The sequence below is a fragment of the Natator depressus genome, chromosome 4, assembly GCF_965152275.1.
Source record: "Natator depressus isolate rNatDep1 chromosome 4, rNatDep2.hap1, whole genome shotgun sequence".
NCBI lineage: Eukaryota > Metazoa > Chordata > Testudines > Cheloniidae > Natator > Natator depressus.
Window position 1 is genome coordinate 114076179 of NC_134237.1, and position 26685 is coordinate 114102863.

Below are 26685 nucleotides of genomic sequence, written 5' to 3' on the forward strand. Positions count from 1 at the left end.
AGCCTGGGGTGGAGCCGGCCGGGGCTGGCGCGAGCCTACGGCATTTCCGGGGCGGGGCGTGGGGCGCGGGCTCGCGGTGGGGAGCTGCCGCCGCTCCTCGGCGAGCGCGGAGTTGACTATATATGGTCAAAGCAGGGGAGTAGCGGCGAGCTCGGCGGGCGCTTCCTGCTCTGCAGCTTGGGGCTGAGGCCGGAGCGGGAGCAGAGAGAGGCTGGGCCACCGCCACCTGGGACCCGAGCGCGTCGCCTGCCTCCGGCTGCGGGAACAAACGGGCCAAGATGCCGTTCGAGAGCAGTAAGTGCGGGGGGCGGCCGGCTGCTTCCCGTGCCCCGCAGGGAGCCGCCTTCGCGTGGCTGCCCGCCCCGGCGGCTGGCTCGGGGAGCGGCGCGCCCGGAGCCGCCGGCTCGGGCTCCGGCCGTGCCTGCGCTGCCGCTGCCCCGGGCGGTGCCTGGGTCCGCGCTAGGCTCGCTCGCCGGGGACCCCCCGTTCGCCCCGCGCCGCTCCAGGGTGGCTCGCCCGGGTTGTGCCGGGTGCGGAGCGTCCCGGGCTCTGGGGGCAGCAACAAGTGGCTGTTCAGCCGCAGACCCTGGGGCGGGCTGCCTTGCTTCTGAAAGACGTTGGCTGGTGATGCCCCATATCCCCATCTCTCTGTATTTTCTTCTTTTTGTAGAAAAAGTGTTTGCCAGCCTCCCCCAGGTTGAAAGAGGTGTCTCCAAAATTATTGGAGGGGATCCCAAGGGCAACAACTTTCTGTATACCAATGGAAAATGCGTCGTCATCCGAAACATTGATGTAATGTATTCTACAGTTTTTGTTTGTTTCATGATGTAGTTCTTTCCTCTGAATTTTTTTTTTTGTTTTTTCCAGCTGCTTTCCCATATTGGCTTGTTTCTGATACTTTGGGATTTCTATTGAGGTCAGATATGTCTGTGATGAAGAAGGGAGGGTGTATGACTCAGTCCTAAGATTGTGGGCAGGGAGGGGACTACAGAAATCTGTAGAAAATCTCTGCGAAATCTGTGTAGTCTCCTCCCCTCGTCCCTTTCTGTAGAATTTAGGATGGGATTGGTATTCCATGTTCTTCTTGGGCCTGGTTAACCTGGCCTGGTTACCATTAATATGGTAATTCAAATATGTATATTATGGGACCTAGGGATCCATTAAAATAGATTTATTAAGTTAATAAATACCCCCACTTGCTGGGCTAAGCTGTCTTCTTGGAGAAAACACAATCTTACAAATCAAATCCAGTGCTGTGTAGCTTACTTTGTTCACTGATGATCACCATGTAAGAAACAACTTACTGAACATACCTGTTTTATATATTTCATTCATATGTAGTGCAGTTCCCTAGGATTAAGACTAAGAGCTTTGAATATGCAGATATTACATAAACTTTCAGTCCAATAACTGAGAGCTGTTTTGAGTTCTCAAATGCAACAATGTGCCATTTAAATGGTAATAATCAGGCTGCAAAGATTGTGTTCTATTGAAATGCATGCAGAAGCTGACTTGTAGAGCTGTTGTTTTATTCTGTGGGGCTCCAGATTCAATATAGTCTTTTAAAATGGTAAATGTATTTTCACTACTGGAAAATGAGACTCCTCACCCTATTCTCCTTCATTTCCCCTTCCCCTTTAATGTAATGTAAACTTTGTTTCTGGGGGGAAAAACCATTACAGGTGGGGCGATTATAGATCCTTGGAATTTCCAGCTTTCCATGACAATGTTTGTCTCTGACAGTGGTTCTCCAGGATTTCTGCTCCCCCTCCCACTTGTTGGGTATATTCAAATCTCTTATCTAGCTGCCAGTGTGCTGAAAGTGCCTTCCATAACATTGAAAACAATTTAGTATTTGGTTCTATTTTTTTTTTTTAAATGTTAAGTTTTTCTTTTTTTAAAAAAACTTCCTTGGACTCTAGTTTTAATGTTTCAACATAGTTGTGGTCCCACATCTTGGCTAAATGACCACAACAGCAAAAATGTCCCAGTCTTCTTGATACCAAAAGTTTCAGCTAAGAAGGTAAAATAATGTAGTATGACAGATGCACAGAAATGTATCTGAGCCAGTTGATTTAGTCATAACATTAAAACTAATACCTAAATCTTTCTATATTCTATAAAAGTAAGAGTAAGCTGGCAGGCAGGGGGTGAGTCTTCTGGTAATTATCAGCTGACTGCAGCCTGTTACAAAATTTGTTCCAATAGTCAGTTTTAATGTCACAAAAGAATGCATCATAGTCTTTGGTTCAATTTAATAGTATCATTAAATGGAAATAATCCTCTTCCTGGTAAAGGACTATGCCTGTACTACGTATTGACTTAGTCTCTGAAACACTCCCCATCAAAAATAGGGAAGCCTAGACAAATAACTCTACCCCCCATGTCCGCACGAACAAGGGACAGACCCTTGGAGAATACTACATGTGACTCCTGTACAATCGAATAACTGTCCAAGTTCCACCTGGGACTGCTTCATCCTAGCCAATAAACCAGACAGGTCATTCGTGTCTTACAAATCCATTATCCCGAGTGAAGTACTTGGGGGGCTGATGAGGATGGTCTCTTAGCTATGACAGAAGTCCAAAACGTGATTCAGTACATTGAAGTCTTGGATGTGTTGGAAAAGCACTGCTAAGGCAAGAGGGATCAGTGATACTTAGAAGACCTGATATCTCATGAATATTTTACTTCCATATGGGTGCCTCTTCCTGCAAAGTCTGAGGCAGTTTGAGTTCCAAGCTATTCTAAGCAGCTCTGGTATCCGTGTAAGGGCCACATTAGCTCAATGAATTCTGGGTTTTTTTGTCTTGTTGAACATGTCCCTCCCTCCTTTTCCTGCTAGCTGGTCCTCTTTTTTTTTTTTTTTTTTTTTTTTTTTTTAAAGAGTTAATGATGGTGTTAGATACTGTACCTGCCCCTGAATTTCGATTCGTTCCATTCTTAATTTTTCTGGTCCTTTCATAACTTCTAATTCTAAACAAATGTTTTGCTCTTCCCTGTTGGGTGAAAGATGCATGCAAATGAGGGAACTGACTGTAATTGGGTGGAAATAGTGCTATTAAATATACAAAGAAAATAAACTGGAAAAAAAGCTAGTTTGTTTGGCACTCAAGCTTTAACAGCAGTAGGCTTTTTAAAAAAAGGCAAAAAAAACAGAAGCTTGACTGTCTTAAATTCAGTGCCCCTTAAGTCCAGTTTTTATCCACTTAGCTTCAGTGAGCTGTTGTAACTCTGCTATAAAACAGGTACCACTCATGATGTTGGCAATAGAATGTAGTATACAGAGAGCCTCTTGAACTTATCGGAGATGAAACTACAATAGAGAGGAATAGGAACTTATTTGACCTGTAGGACTGTCATGTTTTGCTTACTTAAATTCAATCACCCAGCAAAATGGAGAGTCGCAGGGAATTGGGTGACTCTTGATAGTGCAATAATTTCTGACTTGCCAGAGCTAGAAGTGCACTCAACCAGTATAAATGTATTCTAGACCAGAAATAGAAAAGCTAACCCTTGCTTGAGTAAGCTACATTACATCTCTGAGAGACTTATATTACTGGCAAGAGCAAGACCTTTTCCTGGTAAAAAGCCTGCAAGCTTTCTAATACAGAGTACCTACTCTGTAACGGTCCAGTTTCTCCTGAGCACATGATCAAATCATACTATATTACTTAGTGATTTTTATGATGCAGTCAAACAAATGTTTGTTTATGAATTACAGCATCAAAACAATTTCACCCACACTTTTTTCCTTTTGACCAAACAACACAAGTCGTTTTGGAGATGAAAGGTGAACTGATAAATTGCAGAACAATAGTCCAAAAAAATTAATTTAGCTGGTATGCGGCACGTGAACAGTCAAACTCTGTGGAATAAATATATGTTATGACATGCAATAACAAATATAGACAAGTATCTCTTGTGTTTTGATGGCACTCTCCTTGATGTGGTCTGGATGATAGAGCTCCTCAGTCATCAACACTCATTCATTCACTGTCTCAGTTTTGTGGTTAAACTTTGAGGCATCTGAGCATGTGTTGAATGACCTAAGTGTCTCTTCTGCTATGGAGTTTGAAGACCTCTCCAAAGAGTAGCATAAAAGCTATAATTGTAATGTCTTGACAGTCAATGATGCAACTGTTTCTGCATCCCAATTTTCCTATTGATCATAGGAAAAACTTTTTCTATATTAGCCCTTCTGTTGAAATCCGTTTGGGGAAAGCTGCTTATAAATTAGCTTCCCCAAAAGACGGACGTTTCAATCCACATTGATTTACTAAGTAATCTCCTGTGCCTGCTGATGCAACTCTTGTAAAATGTCTCTAGTTCTAGCAGTGAAGACTTACAGTATTAATACATCAGAAACTACAGGTGCATATGTCCTGCTAAGCAAAGGGCTGTCTAACGTTTTTGTTCTAAGGCTTTATGGGCGTGTTTTACTGAAGTAACTTTTATACATGCTTAGTACTCTACAAAGTGGAACATTACGTTCTTCTCTCACCTACCCATCTTGCTATACAGTTCTCTATATTTAATTGGTTTTATCTTGATTCCTGTTCTGGAACCCTTTCTCTCTGCATTCCAGTGCAACTTAGTTTTTATCAGTCAATGAGTTGCCAACCTCCAGTATTGTATACAGGTATTTTGGGAATTACGCTAATGTGTGATTGGCCAGTGGGGATATTACTTATCACAACAGCAGCCATGTTACACCCTGTATTGTTTGTCACACTAAACAGTAAGTTTCCACTGATCAGCGGCATGTTTTACTTTTGTTCTCCCTTCCTCTTTATTATACATGGGATTTAAGTATCTCCAATGTCTCAGCTTTAAAACAGTTTTGATTCTCTTTTCTCTGAAACTCACAAATGTCATCTTGTAACTTTTGAATTCTGTTTCATCTGTAGAATCCAGCAATTGCTGATATCTATACTGAGCATGCCCATCAAGTTGTGGTTGCCAAGTATGCTCCCAGTGGATTCTACATAGCATCTGGAGGTAAAGTATCAGATCGCATTCTGGTATGAGCTATGGGACAGGACTGCTAAAATGCTTAGGTAAAACTTAGTGGGGCAGACTTTAGTTATACAGCTTGATCATATTTAACAAAGCTGTAACAAAAATAAGTATATTTTTCCTAATCATATGCCATTAATGTTAAACTTGTCTCCTCATGGAGGAGACAGTGTAGTGTATTATTTCTTTTTGAAGTGATACTTCTTAGTTTAAATCCAAAATAAATTTTAATATACTCTACTCTACACTTAATTTTATGTCTGTGTACAAGTTTATTACTTTATTATAAATGGTCCTTTTAGCTATAGTGAATGCTTTGTATGTGCATCAGCATTAGGAGTGAACTGTGGAATTTTTAATTTTGGTTTTTGCCCTTTACAAGTTCTCTAAGCTGTAAATATGGTGTCAAATTCTCTGTCTTTAAAATGAAATTCTGCCACTGGTTCTGTGTGTGCATGTGTGTGTCTGTCTTTCTCTCACTCATGCACACAAAAAGGTCCTCATTTTCCTTGTTGCTGGCCTGATCCCTCAGCACTGTAAACTGAACTGCAGCTTTCACTGCAGCAACTTAGCAGGGAAAGAATGCTGATTCTCAAACTTTTTGTGTAAAGATTCTATGAAAACTTTGAGAATCTACACTAAGCGAGGCCCTTGCTGCATCATCTGGCTTCCTGGCAGAAACTAAAATTTATTTTTGATACTATTGTATAAACAAGGACACGAATCTACATGAATGCCATGCTCCATTAGAGAATTGATGATTGTCAGATGAAAGGACAAAAATCAATAAAGGAAACTTTAAAGATGGTAAGTGTTGGAGAATAAATATTAATAAACCATAAATACTTTTAAAAGATTTTTAAAAGAAAATTACATAACACTTTCATGGTGGCTGTATTGACAAGTAGGAAACTTCTTAACTTGAATTCAGGCACCTAACTTGTCTTCATATTCATTTTTTAAAGAAGTTCCCAACCCGTTTGGTTGAGAATAAAACCTTCCAAATGTGAACGCATGCCAAATTGACTTCTGGAGTCAGCAAGATGAAGTCTGCTCCAGGCTGGAATCCTGGTTTCAACAAAGTTCCTGAATAGCCACACAGCACTGCCAAGATCTCATGGGCCAGGTTATGGCTGTAGAACCACTCCATGGCTTTGGATCTAGTCTCAGAACCTCTGTGAAGGACCTGGAGATCTATCAGCTTTTTCGTTAAAGCTAAGCTGTGGACAGGGAGGTTCCATGAAGCCAGGTTCCACAGAACATTGGGTGTGCATATTCTTTGTACATACTCTCCGTAAATAGAAGAGCCACTATGGACCTTCTATGACAGCGCGCTCTTACAGCCATGTTGAGTGGGGCACAACTCTGCAATAATCTCAGAGTGGGACCACCTAAATCCTCTCTGCCATTTTGAAAGATAAAATGGAGAACCTTGAATTTGGGGGAAGTTTCAGTGATTCCTCCCCCCCCACCTCTCCATGCATATCCCAAGCTTTGCACGTACCTTTTGAGCACAGATCGGTAGGGTGCAGGCTTATAAAATAGTCTGTATCAAAGGCAGGGTTTTCCTGGCTCTCAGTCCATGTGTTTGTCAAACTGATTCCTTTTAAAATATTGTGTGTGGTGTTCCCCTGCCCCAAACCCAGCACTCTTGGGTTTGTTCTATGCTGATACTTCACTTTGCCCAAGTGCCCATCTACTTTATTCTTGTTAATAGGCAGGGCATTAGAAATATAAAATTCCACTCTGAGGGACTCTGAACAGTAGTGTGTGAGGTCCCCCCCTCACTGAGATCAGTGCTGCATTTTTCCTCAATTGTGGTCTGGTTGGAGAAGCTGCTGCTAAGCACAGATCATTATTAACTGAGTCTGCTAGCAGGGGCACCTGAGCCATCATCCATCCTACCACATACTCAAACACTGAGTATCAAAAGTCTTCCCTTGAAACTTTTTTTTGGGGTGTACCCTGTAAGTAACTTGCCACTACACTGAGCACAGATCAAAATTATACATTTAACCTTTAAGTGTGTCACTCTTTTTTTGTTTGTTTGTTTAGGAACAAAACACTCTTTAAAATTTGAAGCAATTGTGCATTAAGTCTTAAATGTCACTATGAGAAACAACCATGCCTGCATTTGATGGGAGGGGCGAGGAGCAATAACAAAATGCTAACGTAGATGTTGTCTTCAAGTGATACTTCAGTGGGCAGGGAACAGGACTTGGACTTGGGAATAATGGGTTTGAATCCAGGTTCAATAACATACTTCTAGGTGTTCTTCAAAAAAACACTTAATCCACCTCGTGTCTCTTTCCCTGTCTGTAAAATAGGGATAATAAATCCCTACCTAGGGTGTTGTGAGGGGCCAGATACTATATTGAAGAGGACCATATAAATATACAGAACTTTAAATACACAAGCCTGAATTCTGCTGGGTGGAATAGATTAATATGCAAACTTTTTCAGACTGCCTTTTTTAAAGGCCTAATACAAATCTATTTTGTGCGTTTTTATATTACAAAAGATTAATGCTGTCTGAATTACAAAATGTTCTACTTGTGACATTCCCCTCTGGTGTTATCTAGACCGCTGATCTGCTAGGTCGCTCCAATCCTTGACTCTGGGAGCCAGCCTTACCCTGCTCTGCTGTGAGACCCCACTCCTGGGCTGTTCACTCACAACCTCTGGCATGTAAGCTGCTCCTTGGATTGTGCAACCTAATGACATTAGCCAATATCACCGGTCCCAGACACATCCCTAGGAACCTTAGTCTTGCAGTGCCCAGTTATGTCCGCTGGATGTTGCAAGCTTCTGAGAGTTTGTCAATTTAACAAAGAAATTAATATGTATCAGGCTTGTTATCCCAAGGAGAGTCTCTGACACTTCAAACCAAATGCACTGCTTCAAGTAGAATAAACAAATTTATTAACTATAAAGATTTTTTTTTTTAAGTGACTATAAATCAAAACAAGTCAGATTTGGTCAAATGAAATAAAAACAAAACGCATTCTCAGCTGATCTTAACAGTACAAACTTAGATACTTCTCACCACAGGCAGGCTGGTTGCTCTTCAGCCAGGCTCTCCCCTTTGATCAGTGCTTCAGTCACTTGGTGTGTGGTGCCTGTAGATGTAGGCGGGAGAGAGAGAGAGAGAGCATGGCAAATGTCTCTCTCCCTTTTATCAAAAAAATAAAAATGAGGAGTGTGGCACCTTTAAAGACCAAACATTTATTTGGGCATAAGCTTTCATGGGTAAAAAACCCACTTCTTCCATGCATCTGAAGAAATGGGTTTTTTACCAACGAAAGCTTATGCCCAAATAAATGTATGGTCTTTAAGGTGCCACCAGACTCCTTGCTGTTTCTGTGAATACAGACTAATAAGGCTACCCTTCTGATACGCTCCTTTTTATCATGGCCTTTCTTCCCTCTTGGCATTGCGTATCCCCCACAACCCCCTTCAGGGTCAGGTGAGCATTGCCTCATTGCAGTTCCAAATTGACCAAAGGAAGAGGGGTGACTCCCTCGAGAGTCCTAACATTCTTTTGTTGCTGCCTAGGCCAACGTCCTTTGTTCCTGTGAGGCTGAGCTGGGTTTGTCCCATACGTGCCCTGATGTGGTGTTAACTGCCTCTCTGTTCTTGGAAAGTTTTTTGCCTGTGCTTGCTTTAAGCCATGGAGATACATTTTGAGCCTCATAACTATATACATTACTGTAACGGTTACTGTAACCACCATGCTTAGTGCATCATGAGCCTTCCGAAGACACCCAACATGACAAACTTTGCATTGGATACCACACAATCATTTTATAAAGATGAACATGCGGTTGTAGGGTGTTCCCCCGAGATACAGAGCGTCCCAGCTTGTGACTAGCAACACCACAATATTTCCTCTGAATTGAAGCGTGTTCCACACCTCTCTAGTATTCTGAAGAGGTGGTAATTGATTCAAGGCAATCGACAATGCATGCTCAGAATATTAGGCATAAATGAGACCTCTGGTCTAAAAAAGATAGACTGGTATCCCTTGCCTGTCATGACATTGCTGTTGTTGAATAATGGAAAAACGGGATTGACCGAGCAGGCCAGGGCTCAGACCACCATCCCAGGCTCACCCATCTGCTTGGAAATGTCTGCAATGTGGAAGAGTCTGGTTCTAGAATAGGCCTCCTCAGCCATCCGCAGACTCTCCAATAACTTGAAATTGTCTTTCCTGGATTGTCCATCATCCTCAACTTCGAGGGATCGCCAACGATTGTTGAATACACTTATTTGACCTTTGGGTGGCAATCCAGCTTTTAAACTTTGTACGTGTGCATTTAAGTTCTGTATGCACAGAATAGGCCAGGTATTTATGCTTGTGGTTGGAGACCTACAGGGTCATTTGCACAAATGCCTGACTCTCATACACACAGCAAATCTGTTCCTACCTCAGACACACCTGTAATCATCAATTCTGCATGCTGAACTTTGAATATATGATTTTAAAGCGCTCCAATTTTTAATGCTTATTGGATTCAGTTTTATTTAGGAATCTTGGTCTGTATAATGGCATATGATGGTAGATTTTTTAGCACTAGCAATCAGTAAGGCTGAAAATTTTTACTGTGACAGATGGCTGAGACACATGTGACTATTTGATACTTGCTGGAACAGTGATACTTATGTACTACTGTGTTATGGCAGATGTCTCTGGAAAGCTTAGAATTTGGGATACCACACAGAAGGAACACCTACTGAAATATGAATATCAGCCATTTGCAGGAAAAATAAAAGATATTGCCTGGACTGAAGACAGCAAGAGGCTTGCCGCTGTGGGGGAAGGCAGGGAGAAGTGAGTAATTCTCAATCTACTGTAAACTATTGTGTCCTAACAAAACAAAATCAGTGATGGAGAAAGCTCTCAGCTCCTCTAAGAGAAATGTGTGTCGCACTCCTTGTTTAGACTTCTAGATTCGTTGTTTAGTAGCAACATTCTTTACATAGTATTTGACAGCTGCAGAACTGTGTGTAGCTTATTCACTGGGGAAGCACAATGCCATTAAAATAGACCTTTCTAGAGCATACGACTTTTTTTTTTTTTTTTTCCCCCTTCCTTAAATGGTAGCAATTCAAGATTAGGGAGACAGGTGGGTGAGATGGTCCAATAAAAGATACTGCCTTCCATGCCATGTCTCGCTAATTCTGGGACCGACATGGTTACGACACTGCATACAATCAATTCAAGATTGCCTGTTCTGTTCAGAGGGTGTGGTGGTTTTTTTGTTTTTTGGGGGAGAGGGGTTGTTAAGCAGGGAGAACCGCAGGGATCTTAAAAACTTTAATGTTTTACAAAATGTGTTGTTGGGGAGAGAGAATCACACTTATGTTTGCATCTTCCACATGAGCACAGCTAGATTTGGGGGGCAGTTAAGTGCAATAAGAACATAATTCACCACCAATTGCCTCTTGTCTGTCAGGCTAGAAGTGCCTGTTGTATAGCTTCAATCGGGTACACGTGTACACTTGCTAGTACAAAAGGTTGGCAGACCTGTGAAGATGGGGACCAAATCCAGCAAGAGTGGCCTCCAGGCATAGGCCACATACTGTGTCTTAAGACTAATTACTGTTCTGTGCAAGTGGTTGGGTACAGTAGCACCTCAGTTATGGACACCTTGGGAATGGAGGTTGTTCGTAACTCTGAACAAGACATTACGGACTTCAGCCACTGGGGGCGGGAGGGGGGGTTGCAACTGCAGGATGGGGAGTTCAGAGTTCCAGGCATGGGTGTGGAGAGGTCAGGACTTCTGCCCTGTGGGAGCATCAGAGCAGGGCATTAGACCCAGAGGGAGCGCTGGGGCTCAGGGCTTCAGCCCTGCAGCTCTGTCCCTGGTCTCTTTCCCGTGGGGGGGTGCCCCATGGCTCTGCTCCCAGTTTCAGCAGGGAGCACATCAGGGGTTTAGCTATGGGGGGAGCGCTGGCGCTGAAGCTGGGAATGGAGCAGTGTGGCTGAAACTACAGCACTCCCCCCCTCCCTCTTTCTTTCTTCTCCTGGGCGCCCCCCCCCCCCCCCCCAGCTCTGAGCCCCAGTGTTCCCGCAGGGGAGAAGCACCGAATTTTTTTTTTCCCCTTTCCCTCCCCCGGCCAAATGCCCCAGGGCAGTACAGCATTTGCTGTATTTTTGTTTTTGTTGCTGCTGCTGCCTGATTGGTGTCCGGTTGACCGGTAAATCTGTAACTCTGGAGTTCATATCTTTGAGATTCTACTGTATATTGACTCCTAACTTAATGCTTTGGGGAGACACCTCCTGCCTTAGTTTGTTTGCTAATGTCTCAAGGGTTGGTACTGAAGAAATGTGTATGGTGACTTGCATATCAGCGTTCCTATTTTTGTTTCTTTTAAAATGCCCAGAAGTTAGGAGAACTTAAGAAATAATAGAGCAAAGTTATTAAGGTTTCCTAACTAATCGTATTGCATTTCTAGCAAATCTAGCTTCATTTTAGAAACTTGCTGAAATGATGGTCTAAAGCTTGTTTAACTACATTACTCTGGCAGTGAGTATTTTTTACTGTTTTGAAAACACAAAAGCTGACAAAGGATTTTTCATGTGTTCTGATAAAACTTGTTTTGTTAATGCATTGTGGTTACAGACTAACTTTTTGGTTTTTTTTTTTTTAAATGCCCCTGAAATAGTAACTGCCAATGCTTTGGTATGCTAAGATTTGTCTTCTCGTCACTCAGTAGTTCATGTCCCTCTCTCCTGCGGTTCACTGAACTGTCGCTATAAAACATTACAAGAAGTTATTCTGGAGATCACTAGGTGTTGTTCAGCATAGGTGAAGTACTAATTACTTCACTAACATCTTGTAGATACCTACAGGACTTTTAAAGCAATAATCAACTGTTCTGTCCTAAATCACGTGGTTAGGGCCCTGCCAAATTCACCATGAAAAACGCATCACAGACCATGAAATCTGGTCTCTTATGCGCTTTTACCCTATACTATACAGATCTCATGGGGGAGACCAGCATTTCTCAAATTGGGGGACCTGACCCAAAAGAGAGTTTTAGGGGGGTTGCAAGATTATATGGGGCGGGGGGGGGTGCAGTATTGCCATGCTTACTTCTGCGCTGCCTTCAGAGCTGGTCGGCCAGAGAGCGGTGGCTGGGCACCCAGCACCTCGCTGGTAGCAGCATAGAAGTAAGGGTGGCAATACCATACTATGCCACCGTCTGTGCTGTTGCCTTCAGAGCTGGCGGCTGGAGTGCGGTGGCTGCTGACTGAGGGCCCAGTTCTGCAGGCAGCAGCGAAGAAGTAAGGGTGGCGCTACTATACCATGTCCTCCTGTCTTCTGTGCTGCTGCTGGCGGTAGCGTTGCCTTCAGAGTTGGGCAGCTGCTGGCTGGGAGCCCAGCACCAGCAGCAGCGCAGAAGTAAGGGTAGGAGTACTGCAACCACCCCTACAATGACTTTGCATTCTCCCCCCCCCCTTTCTTTTTGGGTCAGTACCCCTACAATTACACCATTATATCTGAAATTTCACAAATAGCTAAAATAATGAAATTTACAATTTTTAAAATCCTATGACTGTGAAATAGACCAAAATGGATGGTGAATTTGAGCCTACATATGATGGACTTGATGCTGTTTTATATTCCAGCCTTCCATACTATCCATTATCTGTTTTGTAGCAACTATCCACCTGGGAGATCAACTTGCTCCTCTCAGTAAGCTTTAAGTAGTTGATCCCTTAAAATGAGATCCAAGGGATATTTTTAATTTAAAAAGCTTTGTATATTTGCTTCTCTGCTTGGTACATGTGGCAGATGTCATCCTCTTCTGAGTTTTTGGACTCTGTCTCCTAGACAAAGGACTTGAATATCCTTTAGGGAACATTGCTGCACTCGCATGAGATTAACTAGATGACCTAATTTCTATTGTCTGCGTGCACTCTATGCAGATTACTGATGCTCAAGGAGTTAGCCTTCATGTAATTTTTTATTTTATGGACTATGTGTATTGTGTCATCTTTAAATAGATTTGGAGCAGTGTTCCTATGGGATACTGGCTCTTCAGTCGGAGAGATCTCTGGGCACAACAAGGTGATCAACAGCGTGGATATAAAACAAACAAGGCCCTATCGTATAGTAACTGGCAGTGATGACAATTGTGGTGCTTTCTTTGAGGGACCGCCATTCAAATTCAAGTTTACAATAAGCGTGAGTCTAACTTACTTTTCTCCTTCTGTACATAAGTTCGGTTATGTCTCTGTGTTAAGTCGTATGGATGTATACTAAAAAGTCTTCACAGTTCTCCAGTACACTTAGTTTTTTGTGATACAGCTCATTGCCATAACAAAATCTTGGTTTCCAGTTTAAAATCTATTTAGCATTGAGTAGCTTTTTAAAACCCATGTTTGAAGATAATTGAAGGTTTAGCTCAAGCTCAGAAAAACAAAATAAATGATGGGTTAGAAAGGAAACTCGACTAGTTCTTCAAAACCATATAATTTTAAGTTTAGTGTCATCTCAGATCTGTTTCTGTGCTGGCTTTCATTACCCTTTTGTGGGTTTGTAGGAAGTGTAACTGGAAACAAAATTTTCAGTATCCCATCTTGAGGAGCTGTTTGTTTCCTTCATTTAGTGCAATTTCAAAATATTCCACCATATTTCTTAACAATACTTTCAGCAGTGCCCAGTTTAGGGGCGGGGGGAGCTGTGGCAGGAGAGGGGTTTGGAATCTCCAAATCTCTTTAAGGGATTTGGATTCTCAATTCTAAACAGGAATTAGGCATCCAAATCCCTTGAGGCAGCTTTGAAAATGTTAGCCTAGATCTCGAAAAATGACTACTGGTTATTAAACTTGAAATTACAAATCTAACGTTCATCCTTTGCTGTTACTTTCTATCTGGACAATGAAAATAACAAGTCAGCTTTAATTTCTGGTTTGTGTTGCACTAGTGCAATGTGAAAACTTCCAAATACTGGAATGACTATATCCAAACCATTCATATTATGTCATCCCTTAGGGAGTCTCTTGGCCTTATTACTTGGGGCCTATCTTCTTCTGGGTAGGCCTTGCCACATGGCGCTGTTGCAGATGAAGGTCCTTACCATACTAGTAGGTCTTCTTGAAAAGTTAAACCTGGCGATTAATTTTAAGGCAATTGGAAACCTGTTGTTTGCATGTGGCTTAAGTTGACTTTAAACCTTAAGTACTTTTTAGTCCTATTTCCATTCCAGACTTCGCAAACGAATAGTTTAGAGTGCCACAATCAGTTAAGTGACATCACTGCTGAATATTCATTTGAACTTCAGTAGCTACTTTTTATTTTTTGGCTCTCTTGCAGTATGTCTACACTGCAAGCGGGGAGGGAAATTCATCAGTGAGTCTGAGAACCCAGGTCAGCTAATGCTGGCTTGTGCTACGGAGCTGAAAACAGCAGTGTAGATATTCCCACTCTGGCTGGAGCCTGGACTCAGACCTGGCAAGGTGGGGGAAGAGTCTCCAAGCCTGAGTGGAAACATCTACCTTGCTGACCCAGACTCTGAGACTCTCTGCCAGGGTTGTTAGGTTTTTTGTAGTGTGGACAATCCTCTTGGAGAACAAATTCCTGAAGGTTTAAATGATCACTAATAGTGGCTAGATTTGTGTATGGGCAACTCAGCCTCAGACCATTCAGCTTTCAGTAACAGCTTCTTTAGCAAAATCCAAATCAATGAGTATTATAAGCATTGGGCATAAAATTGATGCATTTTTCTGATTATTATGGGTGGAATTCAGCTCACCTGCAGAAGCCTGATTCCTAAGGCTTTATACATATGAAATGACCAGATGGGGGGTGGAGACAAAATAGCAATCCTGAATGGGATGGGGGCTGTCGTTCAGCCGCCTTCCCTCCTAACCAAAGCCATGGTGATTACTTCTAATCTGATTTTGTATGCTGCATTAAAGCTATTTGAACTGCAGAACCATGGATCCTGTGGTTGCTCTTGACCTATCTCTGTCACCCTCCATGCTTACCTATGCTGGACGGTGCAGAAGTTTCCACTGTCGGCCTCTTCCTCACAGCCAGTCTGTGGCTTGAGTAGGGCAGAGAGTCTCTTGCTTGAAAATTTCAGTGTAAATGAATGGGTCTCATGGGGATCCAGTAACTTATATGAGATGTCTTTAAAAAGCTTTTCTGTTTTTGGCTGGGTGCTAATTGCTGTCTCCTGCAGGACCACAGCCGTTTTGTTAACTGTGTGAGGTTCTCTCCTGATGGGAACAGATTCGCTACATCTAGTGCAGATGGCCAGGTAAAAATGAGCTGCCGCCTTGATATCCACGTGTGGGGGAGGGGAATAATTGTGAGTTACACGCTCTTTGAGGGGGATGGGGTTTTGGGGAGCAGTTCCACAGCCTACATACTGATTCTCTTTACTGTGAGAAAACAGACTTAAGAACTGTCATTATCCTCCCATGATACTGCTGCAATGCATCATCCCCCACGCAGGTTACGTATCTGCTGGGGGGATGATACCCCTGCCTACAGCTTTTAGCAGCAAGGCTTTCTTCAGACTCAAAGGAAAATATCCCCAAATTCTCAAATTTGCTATGGAAAGGCTTGATCTTGTACCACCACGTAGCCGTGCTGGTACTTCCACTGCTAGACTCCTTGCTCTGGCTGAGAAGGTGGGTGCAGTATAAATGGCTAGGTAAGAGCCTACCTCTATACATTTTTATCAGCTTAGGAGGTTGAGAATGACAACAGCACTGTTGCCATGGATAGCTCCCTGCATATGGGCAGATTCCAATGACTAGCAGGGAGATGCGGCTATCACAGTAGGAGCCATAAGCATAATACTTTCCAATATTTCAGATGTCAGAATTCCTGCATGGAACAGCTTGCTGCTTTTATTTAGAATGCCTGAACATCCTCTGGTACCTTAAATATTTAATATACAAGTATGCATTTGTCTTGAAGACTTAACTTGACATTTACAAAGTTACTTTTATGCCTGCAGCAAAGAGTTAGCTGTATATATAATACATTTTGGAGATTGTATATGTGCAAGCCTTCCTCTAATTGTCTGTCACTTTGTATAATATGCTTATGTGATTTTTTTTTTTAAAGATTTTTGTCTATGATGGGAAGACTGGAGAGAAAGTTTGTGCTCTGGGTGGAAATAAGGCTCATGATGGAGGCATTTATGCTGTAAGTATTTTTTGTGTTTCATAACTGCAGCACAAAAAATATCTTATACTGTTGTCGCTGGAAAGTGCACTTGGTATACTAAGGCAGGTACTTGTTTTTACAGATTAGCTGGAGCCCTGATAGCAGTCACTTGCTTTCTGCTTCTGGAGACAAAACGGCTAAAATCTGGGATGTTGGTGCTAACTCTGTTGTCAGTACGTTTAACATGGGATCGGATGTTCTGGATCAGCAGTTGGGTTGCTTGTGGCAGAAGGACCACTTACTGAGCCTCTCCCTCTCTGGTTACATTAACTATTTGGATAAGAATAACCCAAATAAGCCTCTACGTGTCATAAAGGTATGGTGACCTTGATCACGCTGCAGCAGACCTTCTTCTACACGTAGTTTGGTTTTAGCAATAATCTGTTTGGGAATAGTAACTGTTCCATTAAAATGTGGCTGTAAAGATTCTCTTTGAACCGTCAAGCTTGGATATTGCTGAGCGTATCACTGACTAACACCTGAGTCATAACAGTCAAATATAGTAGTTATACTTTGTGCAAATGTGTAGGTGAGTAATGGTCTTAATTATGCTAATAAAATAGCTTACTTCCACACTAGTTTTTAAACTTGCTTAAGATTACACTAAAAGAATCCTGAGTTAGAATACCACCCATGGGTATCTTATTTCATCGTCCTGCAAGCGCTAACTGTTATGAACATGGAGATATGGTTCATTATGTCGTCAAGCTCTAATATTGGGAATTATTTGGCAGGGTGACAAAGCAATCCCATGGGAGCTTACATTTTACCTGAACTAGAAACCTGTGTCCTAGATTTTTTTTTTTTTTTTTTTTTAAACTATTGTTGCTTTAGTTCTGGCAACCAGTACGTGTAGGTGACCATATTTGACCATCTTGTAAACACTGAACTTGCTTATGATGGAACATAACACATATGCGTGGAAAGGGTCCTAAAGAGATCTCTGTCCAAAAATAAGTGTGTACCTATTCATATTACGGAATATTTAATTCTTCAGAATTTGTATGAAAATGTCAGTACTGTAACACTTTTTTTTAATGTATTGATTCCTTGAAACAGACCTAGACAGCTAGTCATTTGAACTTTGAGATTGAACAAAGACCAAAACCAAGATGTGATGTTACTTTCTAAATCTTACCAGTTACACTTTGTGAATAGATTGCTTTTCTTTTAGTTTGAATAACTGAGAAATTAATTGCCCACTAATTATATTCTCTCACAGGGTCATAGTAAATCAGTTCAGTGTCTGACCGTGCATAAAAATGGTGGAAAATCCTATATTTACTCTGGAAGTCATGATGGACACATTAATATCCTTTCTGGTGATCAAATGGTGTTATTATAGTCCCACTTCTCTTTAAGATGGGTATGCTACTTTCTAGGAACTTTTTAAATCCCTTTACTGAAGACAAGATAACTTCCTCTGACATTCCTGAATAAAATTGTATTGCTGAACCAAATTCCTGCTAACTTGTACTATACATGGCACTTACCTGTAATCTTTACCATTCTCTTAATAACTTGCTTTCCTGATACCACAGTAGTCTTACCTGAATCCCTATTAACATTCATAAGAACAGCCATACTGAGTCAGACCAAAGGTCCATCCAGCTCAGTATCCTGTCTTCAATAGTGACCAGTGCCAGGTGCTTCAGAGGGAATGAACAGAAGAGGTAATCCAGTCATCCCTAAACTGAAAGGATTATGAACTCCTTGTTGCTCTGCCTCTGGGCTTATATACTAATAAGCATAGCTTTCTGCATTGTTCTCAGAGCTGCAAGTTTCTCACCACCTTATCATGGCCTTAGTTTTTATCCTCATGAGTGGGTGACAGTCTTACCGTTACTGTTCCTTATCTAGCCAGTGTCTCAAGCATAATCAGGTCCCCAGCCCCCAGAGAATTTGCACATCTATTAATTATATAATAATCCCAGTTCCCACTGGTATGTGGAGCAATAAACATGGAATGCGATCTAGGGTGTGGGTCAGGGTGTGGTCAGTGGGTCAGCCTGCGAGAGTTTTTGGTTTTGTTTTTTGTAGAGCTGAACACCATTAGCTTTTTCTGTAACAGGCAAATGTGAGTTTATACAATTTTTTTTATATATTCCCTTAAACAACATGTGATGTATAATACATTTACGCTCCTTGTGAACATAATGCACACACTAACTGCATTATCTTTTTGGCAAATATATGAAGCAAACTTGAAGGCTTGCTGAGGAAGAAGCCCTCATGGTGATAACACGTCAGATTGACTAGTCCCTTGTGTAAAAACCACTCATTTTACTTTTCCTATCCGTATCCCTCTTGGAAAGTGTTGCTTAGGCATTGAGACCTAACACTAAATGATTTGTTGTTTGCCAATACTTTTTTACTGTTCTAAAATGGTTATTCAAATAATTATTTTATTTAGTTCCTTTATGGAATACTTGAGTCAGTGTTCGTTTTCATTATCTGGAATTGGGAGTTGGAACTCCTAGTTTTTCTGCAAGCCTTTTTTCTCCCCTTCCCCTCTCTTCCCCCACCCCACTCCTAAGAAAAATTTTCTTAATTCTACTTTGCACATTATTGGGATTCCGAAACTGGGGAGAATGATGACTTTTCTGGAAAAGGACATACAAACCAGGTTTCTAGAATGGCTGTGGATGAATTGGATCAGCTGGTCAGTTGCAGTATGGATGACACTGTGCGTTATACTAGCCTAACCAAGAGAGACTACAGGTTAGTGAGGCTACCATATTTGGTTGTGTTTGAATGTATTGGGTTGTGTTTTTTGTGTTGCATCAAGAGAATTTCACTGGTACAGTGTGGGATGCTGAATAGCTTCATCATACAACTTGAGAAAATTTTTCAAGTTACCATGAAAATCCTAGAAATGCTTGCAATACCCAACTTGCTTTATCTGTGAAACAATAGTCATTTAAATTTTTTTCTTCTACCTACATAAGACTAATTTAGTATTTTCTGATTTTATTTTTATTTTTTAGGCAGCCAGATATATCTGTCTTGTATTGCATGACTTTTGTAGGGTTTTGTCTTCACTAGATAGGATATAGATATATCAGAGAGAGAGCGTGCTTCAGCTCTTACAGTGTACTATATAAAGCCACGTATCAGAGGAAAACAAGCTCTAAGATTCTTTTTGGAAACCATTCTTTCCCCTGTGGTTACGCCAATCCTGCCTCCTCGGGAGATGAGTCCTTTTAGGATTACCCAGTCTATCTCTATCTCTCTGAAGTTAAATTAAGATGAATTAAGGTCACTTTTTAATTCTGAATCTGAGTATCCCCATGAGAATTTAATGTGGGTAAAGTAATCCACTTTAAAAATTTTAAAACAGGTTAATTTTCTCAAGTGTCCCCATGTAGATAAGCCCTAACTTCTAAGACTGGAATCCAGCTGTAGATCGTGATTGTGAATCTGCATATTGCAGACCTGAAGACTTATTTCATGGTAACTTTTCAAGGATCTCTCAATGGCTGACTATTGAATTGAGACTTGTACATGAATAAAATAAAGACACGGAAAAGCAATTTGTATTTTTCTTTTCAGTGGCCAGGATGTTGTAAAAATGGATGTCCAACCAAAATGTTTAGCTGTTGGTCCTGGTGGATATACAGTAGTTATATGCATTGGACAGGTAAGTATCAGGATAATATCTGGGTCTGTCTACACAGCAACTAGACCCCCACAGCTGGCCTGGGCCAGCCAACTAGGGCTTGTGAGGCTCGGGCTACAGAGCTGTTTCACTGCTGTATGGACTTCTAAGCCCTGTGAGCCCAAGTCAACTGGTACGGGCCAGCTTCAGGGGTCTGGTTGTGTAGACATGCCTTGTGTAACCTATACAGTATTTAATGTTCTGAGTATGTCATTGGTACACTAAGAAATTTCTAAAATTTATTTCAGTGGGGGATTCTATGTTGGTAGAGGCAGCTGTCAATGTGGATCAGCTGTTAATGTTAGCCCATGGTAGCACTTACATAGCACCTTACTATTTTTAAATTCTGTACAAACATAACTAAATCAAAGAATCTGCTGGTGTAAGACTTGTCTAAATACAGTGTTGGCACTGATTTTTTTTTTTTTTTAAATGAGCTTGTTATCTATTTTAAATTGGTGCAGACCTCTAGTGTGGATGCATTACACCAGTATCAAGGTGTACCTGCATCCATGCTATGGGGTTGCACCAAACTTTAAAACTGGTAGAAAAGCGAAGTTTGTTAAATCAGTGTCTGAACTGTATGTAGCCATACGCCTCTAATGAGGTCATTGGATTTAGTGGCCTAAAAAGGCTGAGTCAACATGAAAATCTACCTGAAATTTGAATCCAGTGTTGATTACAGCAGTGTTGGTTTCTTCTTCAATTTGTTTTCCTCCTTTTGGTGGGTGTGTGTGAACACTTTAAATATGGAAGGTAGCTTTTTCTGTTAATGAGCAGGAGCAAATACATATCTCACCTTCTAGCTCATACAGTGATTATACAGATGTAAAACCAAAATCCCAATAGATACTTAACATCTTTAAATAAAATAAAAAAAAAATTGGAAGGGAGATTATTGCTAATATAAGAAACACAAAATCATTAGTCGCTGATAACTATATTAGATATGGTCAGTATAACAGTTTTAGGACCTTGGTCAGTAGTAAAAATATAGAAGCAGGGACTAGTTCTCCTCTTAGTCTTTTGCTTAAATATTTGTTACTTTTTGGCAGGCTAGTCCACTTATGCTGTTATATCAATCTTTGGTGTACAGCTTGCTTATCACCTGGCACCATAGAGATGGATCTCTTGGCTATTGTTGGAGCACACTCTACAATAGTTGGAGGATTACTCAAGCTCCTCAGAATGATTCAAATGAAGCAGAACCAAAGATCCTTGTTTCTTCAGGGATGTGTCTATTTAAAACCACACTTACATTAATGGGTATCAAAGGCCACGGAAGGCTGAGCCTCCCCAAACAGCCTTGCATGGCCCCACGCACAGTCAGCCCCCAGACCTCTTCCTGCTTCCTGGTGCTGTGCTGAGGGGGGGCTCTTCCCCTGCGGCTGGGACTAATGGAGGGCCAGCCTGCGCTCCGGGGGGCAGCAAGTTGGGGGAGGGAGGGCCTCTGGGCTCTGGCAGGAGGGGCGGGGCCTCAGGCAAAAAGGGTGAGCTGGCCACTTGCGTCCCCGAGCCCAGGGTTCACCAGCCACCCATACTTACATTCCTTTGCAATGCTTTTGACTAATAAGGATGTGGGTTGAACTTTCATGATCTCAGCTGCGTCATTCCAAACTACTTGTTTTTAGTTATGATTTGCCTCTAATGGGAAACTGTAACTGGCCAGGAAAATGACCCTTTACACATGATATTAACAGCCTGTACTTTGTAACTCAGTCATCCCAACAAAAGATAGTAGGCATTGCTTGAAATGCTTGATTTCTTCATGCACCTCTTTTGTTGTGACTAAATGAACTTCAGCTAACTGTATGCAAGAGCATGTCCTGACTGCTTGCAGTTAGTAGATTGAAGGCGGTCTGCAGCAGTACCTGCATCCCTGTCAAATGCTCATAGGAGGAAAAAGCTTAGTCGCAAGGTATAGGTGTTTTATACACTTCTAATCTGTATAGATTAGAATGAATCTCAATACTCTTTTGAACCAATGAAGTAGTAACTCCTATTGTGGCTGACGAGCAGAGTGCACTAGTATGTATGGCGAGACACTATAGCCTGTCAAGCATTTTGAACCAATGGTCTCTATGGTACATTGCTCTACATTTATAGATCATCTTGATGAAGAATAAGAAGAAATGTTTTGCAATTGATGACCCTGGCTATGAACCAGAAGTGGTGGCCGTTCACCCAGGAGGTGGTACCGCTGCAGTGGGAGGCCTGGTAAGGATACACTCTTGTGAACACTGGAACAGTATTCCATGGTTGTGGGGTTTTTAGTTATGCTTGTTCTTTAAACATCACTCCGCTATTGCTGCACCAAGATATCAAAGTTGGCAGTATACTAATATTGTTGCTTTTAATTTAAAGTTATGCTGTTGGGCTTTTTGTTAAACTGCTGTCTTCTGGCCTCCTTCCATTAGATTCTCCCACTTTTGTGGTTAGTATACATTCCCCAACATATTCTCCCTAGTTAGTTATCAAGTAAGCTTTTTCTCAAAACTCTCCGCCCATGTCTTAAAGCAGTAGCATGTTTTTAATTTGACGACATGTGGCCAATATACCCTAAAAATACTGACTGTATCTCTCAAAAGGAGAAATACCTATAATTGCATATGATCCTCTAACTTAATAACCTTCCTGATTTTTGTTGTAAAGCTTTGATTTTCATTATTAACTTGCAGGATGGGAATGTCCATCTATATTCAATCCAAGGAACCTCTCTGAAAATCGATGAGAAGACCTTGCAAGCTAAAGGTCCTGTGACTGACCTGGCATATTCTCACGATGGTGCCTTTCTTGCGGTTTGTGATGCAAACAAAGTTGTCACTGTCTTTAGTGTTGCTGATGGCTATGCGGTAAGAATTGCTGTATCTGACTTATGATTTCCAACAAAAGTATTTATTAGTCCTAAAACTGTGTGTAGAAATAAAGGCACAGCCAGGTGTGACTTAGTGTACTGGGGGTAAAAAGTCAAATGCCACTAATGCCCACTTGTGTGTAATTCTGTAGTATCTCCTGTTGAGATGATTTTCACAACAGCCAGTTTTGAAGTCTCAAACAGAATTATGACCTTGGGTGAGGGGAAGGAAAGAGCAGCATAGGTTGGCTACTAGAAAAAAGATACTAACTTCATCGAAATTAGAAAACAAGAAAAATAGAGAAAACAAGTTCTTTCCAATCAAAGGTGCCTTTTAAAAATCACTTGGCAGGGTGTGACCTGAAGGGGGAGGGGCAGGTCAATCTGATCTGTGGTAGGCTTGCTGCTATTCAACATAAACTATCTAGGGTCTCGCAAGTTCGTTATTTGACCTGCATTGTAGTGTATCTGTAATGGAAACCTCAGTCACAACCAATGCACAGTGACCTTGAACAAGTCTTTCCCTATCCATCAGTGTGCATGTCAGCAAAGATTTCCATAACTTCTGGAAACTGGGTTGGCCTGAGGGAGTAAGTAGTCTGATTAGACTGCAATCTGTGCAGAACTGTAAGATGCACTTTCTAATAAAACTTGTTAGCCACAATGCTTAACTCTGTGAAGGCCATGCACTGAAATGGGTAGAAGAGGAATTGGGGATAATCCATATGCTCTCTTTAAAAAAAGAAAGCAAGGACTGAGAATGAAGCTTTTAAATTAGCTGGACTGAAATTGCACTGAAATGGAATGTCGAGGAGCTGGGGACGGGGGGGCTGTTCCTTCTCCTTCCATGCTATTGTCTTGCACTCTTGGCTCTGAGCAGAACTAAAAAGGTTTCTCTTCTCAAAAGATGAAGTGGGTCAAGGTTACTTTAAAAAAAAAAAAAATCAGACCCGCTTATATTGATGGAAAGACAACTGTTCAAGCTTACACAGAACTCTTCTTCACGTCTGGGAAAGATGCACAGACCTGGTCTACATTAGAAAATTGTCAGCTTAACTGTGTTACTCAGAGGTGTGAAAAACCCACATCCCTGGGCGACATAATATGAGCTATCCCCTGGCCAGCACTAGGGTGACTGAAGAATTCTTCCCTTGACCTAGCTGCTGCCTCTTGGGGAGGTGAATTACCTATACTGACAGGAGAACTCCTCCCATCAGCCTAAGTAGTGGCTACACTGAAGCACTACAGTGGTGTAGCTGTGGTGCTGTACCATCTTAAGTGTAGACATACTCTGTGTCACAGTTAATTCCTTATCTGTTCCACTTATGTATTTAACCCACATTCAAGAGACCACCTAAGGTGACCATGGGTAGTTAACACCTCTGTTGTTGTAGGACAGAGGGTTAGTGGGTTACAGATAACTGTAATGAGCCATACATCCAGTATCTGTATTAAACTCTGCTGGACACCACGGATCAGTCCTAAGTTCCCAGGCTCATCTTTTGGAGGTGTTGTGCAGGTTCCCTTTGAGGACAAGGGCTGCGAGGTCCGATATGGAGTGATCATTTTTGTAAGAAATGCTTGCCCATGGTTATGTTTTTTTTCCTATCATTTTTTCTGTCTGAGCTCATTTGAGAGCGTAGTGTCTCTTTTTCACTCACTCAGTTGTTGGGGCACTTAGTGGACTGGATGAGGTACGCCACATGTGGAGAACCTGTGGATCTAGAAAGTTGTAGAAGTTTTGCATCTGTTGTGGCAGAGACTGGTGCCACTTTGATTTGGGGTGCTCTGGTCAGTGGGGGGTGTTTGGGAAAGATTTCATTCAGGATGTGGTCACCATCAAGTATAGGTTGTTTCTCAAAACACCTACTGTACAGCTGCTTTCAAAGGCTTCAATCAACCCCTTCTGTGCTACAGCTGAGGCTGAGCAGGACATTTTGAGAGTCCTAGGATCTCCAATTTGTTTTTGCTGAAAACTTGAACATCCAGTCCTACCACTTTTGATCCATTTTGGTTTGAATTCTGTTGGCTCCTTTCAGATGTTTATAGAAATAGCATAAAATGGACATTTTAAATGACAGACTTGTGCAATAACCATGCTTTTCAAATGTAAAAGGCACTTAGCTTAGAATTTTACTGTGTACCTGGGGTATACAGATATATTTTAACTTTTTCTAGCAACATGTTAAAATTTGTTCCTGTTAATGAGGGACAATGTCACAGGTAAAACAATAGCTACCTGAAGTCTGTAAAATAACACCATTTTCCCAATAACTCCACAATAGGAACATAACATCTTCTATGGACACCATGCAAAAATTGTTTGCCTTGCCTGGTCTCCAGACAATGAGCATTTTGCCTCTGGGGGCATGGACATGATGGTTTATGTTTGGACCTTAAGTGACCCAGAGACCAGAGTCAAGATACCAGGTACGTTGTGCACCTCTTCTTTGCTAGAAAGAGGTTTAGTTTTGAGAATTACTAGTCTCTCTCGAAATATGGACAGTGCTTTCTCTGTCAGAACTACACTAGCAATTCTCCTCCTCCTAGATAGGGGTGGAGACATCTAGTCTACCCTCTGTAATGTAATTTTAAGCTTCTAACTGTTACGGATCAAGACGGCCACTCACTAAGTGCACTTTGCAGGCAACTGCATTTTACAAGTACTTTGTGCACTACAGTTCGAAAAAGAACTAGATACGTTCATGGAGGATAGATCCATCAATCGCTATTAGCTAGGATGGACAGGGATGGTGTCCCTAGCCTCTGTTTGGCAGAAGCTGGGAATGGGCGACAGGGGATGGATCACTTGGTGATTACCTGTTCTGTTCATTCCCTCTGGGGCACCTGACATTGGCCACTGTCGGAAGACAGGATACTGGGTTAGAGGGACCTTTGGTCTGACCCGGTATGGCCGTTCTTATGTTCTAATTCAAATTTTTTTCAAAATAAAAATATTGTCGTAAGATGACTGTGATAACCTATCAATTCTTAATAAATTGTGAGTTTTTAAAAAATATCTCTTTCCATCTGTATAGACGCTCATAGACTACATCATGTAAGCAGCTTGGCATGGCTGGATGAACATACCCTGGTAACAACATCCCATGATGCTTCTGTCAAAGAATGGTCTATCTCCTACAAGTGAACAGTCCTACTTGGAAGGACCTCATCAGGGACTAGAACTACTGCAGTGGAACATAGCATTTCTCTTTAAAAGAAAAAAAAAAAAATTCTAATGGCCTCTGGGTCTTCTATCATATCCTCATATCTTTACAGGGTGTTCATATCTGTAATTAAATGTACTTTGAAAGCTTTAGCCAGTAACAGTTTGCACATGAAAAGCACTTAAATTATGTCTGGAACTTAACCTTTGTGCTGAACATTCCAGAGGCAACAGCCGAACAAGTTGGCATGAAAAATTTAAACATGATCAGTTATTTTCTACCAGAGTCCTTGTGAGATTGTACAGCATGAGAGAAATACTTCTCATTTTTTCTAATTGCAGAACATTTCTGTACTAATGGTCATAGTAAGAATATTTAGTTGTGATTCAAAACAAATCAAGCTGTGTGCAGCTACTGTATATTATGTTGCTTGTCTGTACTGCACCAAACTGTTGCCTCAGATTTCCTCCTCCACATAATGAAATGGGGTACACACATAATAAACTCTATGTATTTCCTGTCAAAGTTTTGTGGTTATTTTAGGATGGAAATATGGGATTTTAATGTACTTACTGTTGTCGGTTTAATGTTTACAAATAACTCTATTGGCATTTTCTCACTCCAGAAACATCGTTGTTACCTTATGAACAACTGAGGAATGTCTGGTCATTTCAGTGTCAGGGGAGAACCTCAGCTTCTGTTTAAAGATAAATTTGTTTCCTTTTGAGAAGAATTAAGTTGATGTAAACAAATTTGCAGTAATTATAACACCTGTTTCAGTACAGGAATTAAA

The 26685-nt window shown here is 41.4% G+C and overlaps 1 protein-coding gene across 1 annotated transcript; it reads left to right on the top strand.

Annotated features, from left to right (window-relative positions):
- Window positions 1–73: 73 nt before the first annotated feature.
- WDR1 (WD repeat domain 1) lies at window positions 74–26685 on the top strand. Its single transcript, XM_074951676.1, has 15 exons — window positions 74–294; window positions 671–792; window positions 4911–5001; window positions 9703–9850; window positions 13034–13214; window positions 15216–15293; window positions 16112–16192; window positions 16296–16529; window positions 17436–17523; window positions 18778–18934; window positions 19766–19853; window positions 21978–22088; window positions 22550–22723; window positions 25011–25155; window positions 25764–26685. Exons 1-15 carry the CDS (start codon window positions 279–281, stop codon window positions 25871–25873), a joined length of 1824 nt encoding a protein of 607 aa, XP_074807777.1. The 5' UTR covers window positions 74–278; the 3' UTR covers window positions 25874–26685.

Excerpts from the sequence above, each read along its gene's own strand:
- WDR1 (XM_074951676.1), top strand. Across the intron at positions 793-4,910 it reads TCGTCATCCGAAACATTGAT|AATCCAGCAATTGCTGATAT; the intron begins GTAATGTATTCT and ends TTTCATCTGTAG. Across the intron at positions 17,524-18,777 it reads AAGTCATGATGGACACATTA|ATTATTGGGATTCCGAAACT; the intron begins ATATCCTTTCTG and ends TCTACTTTGCAC.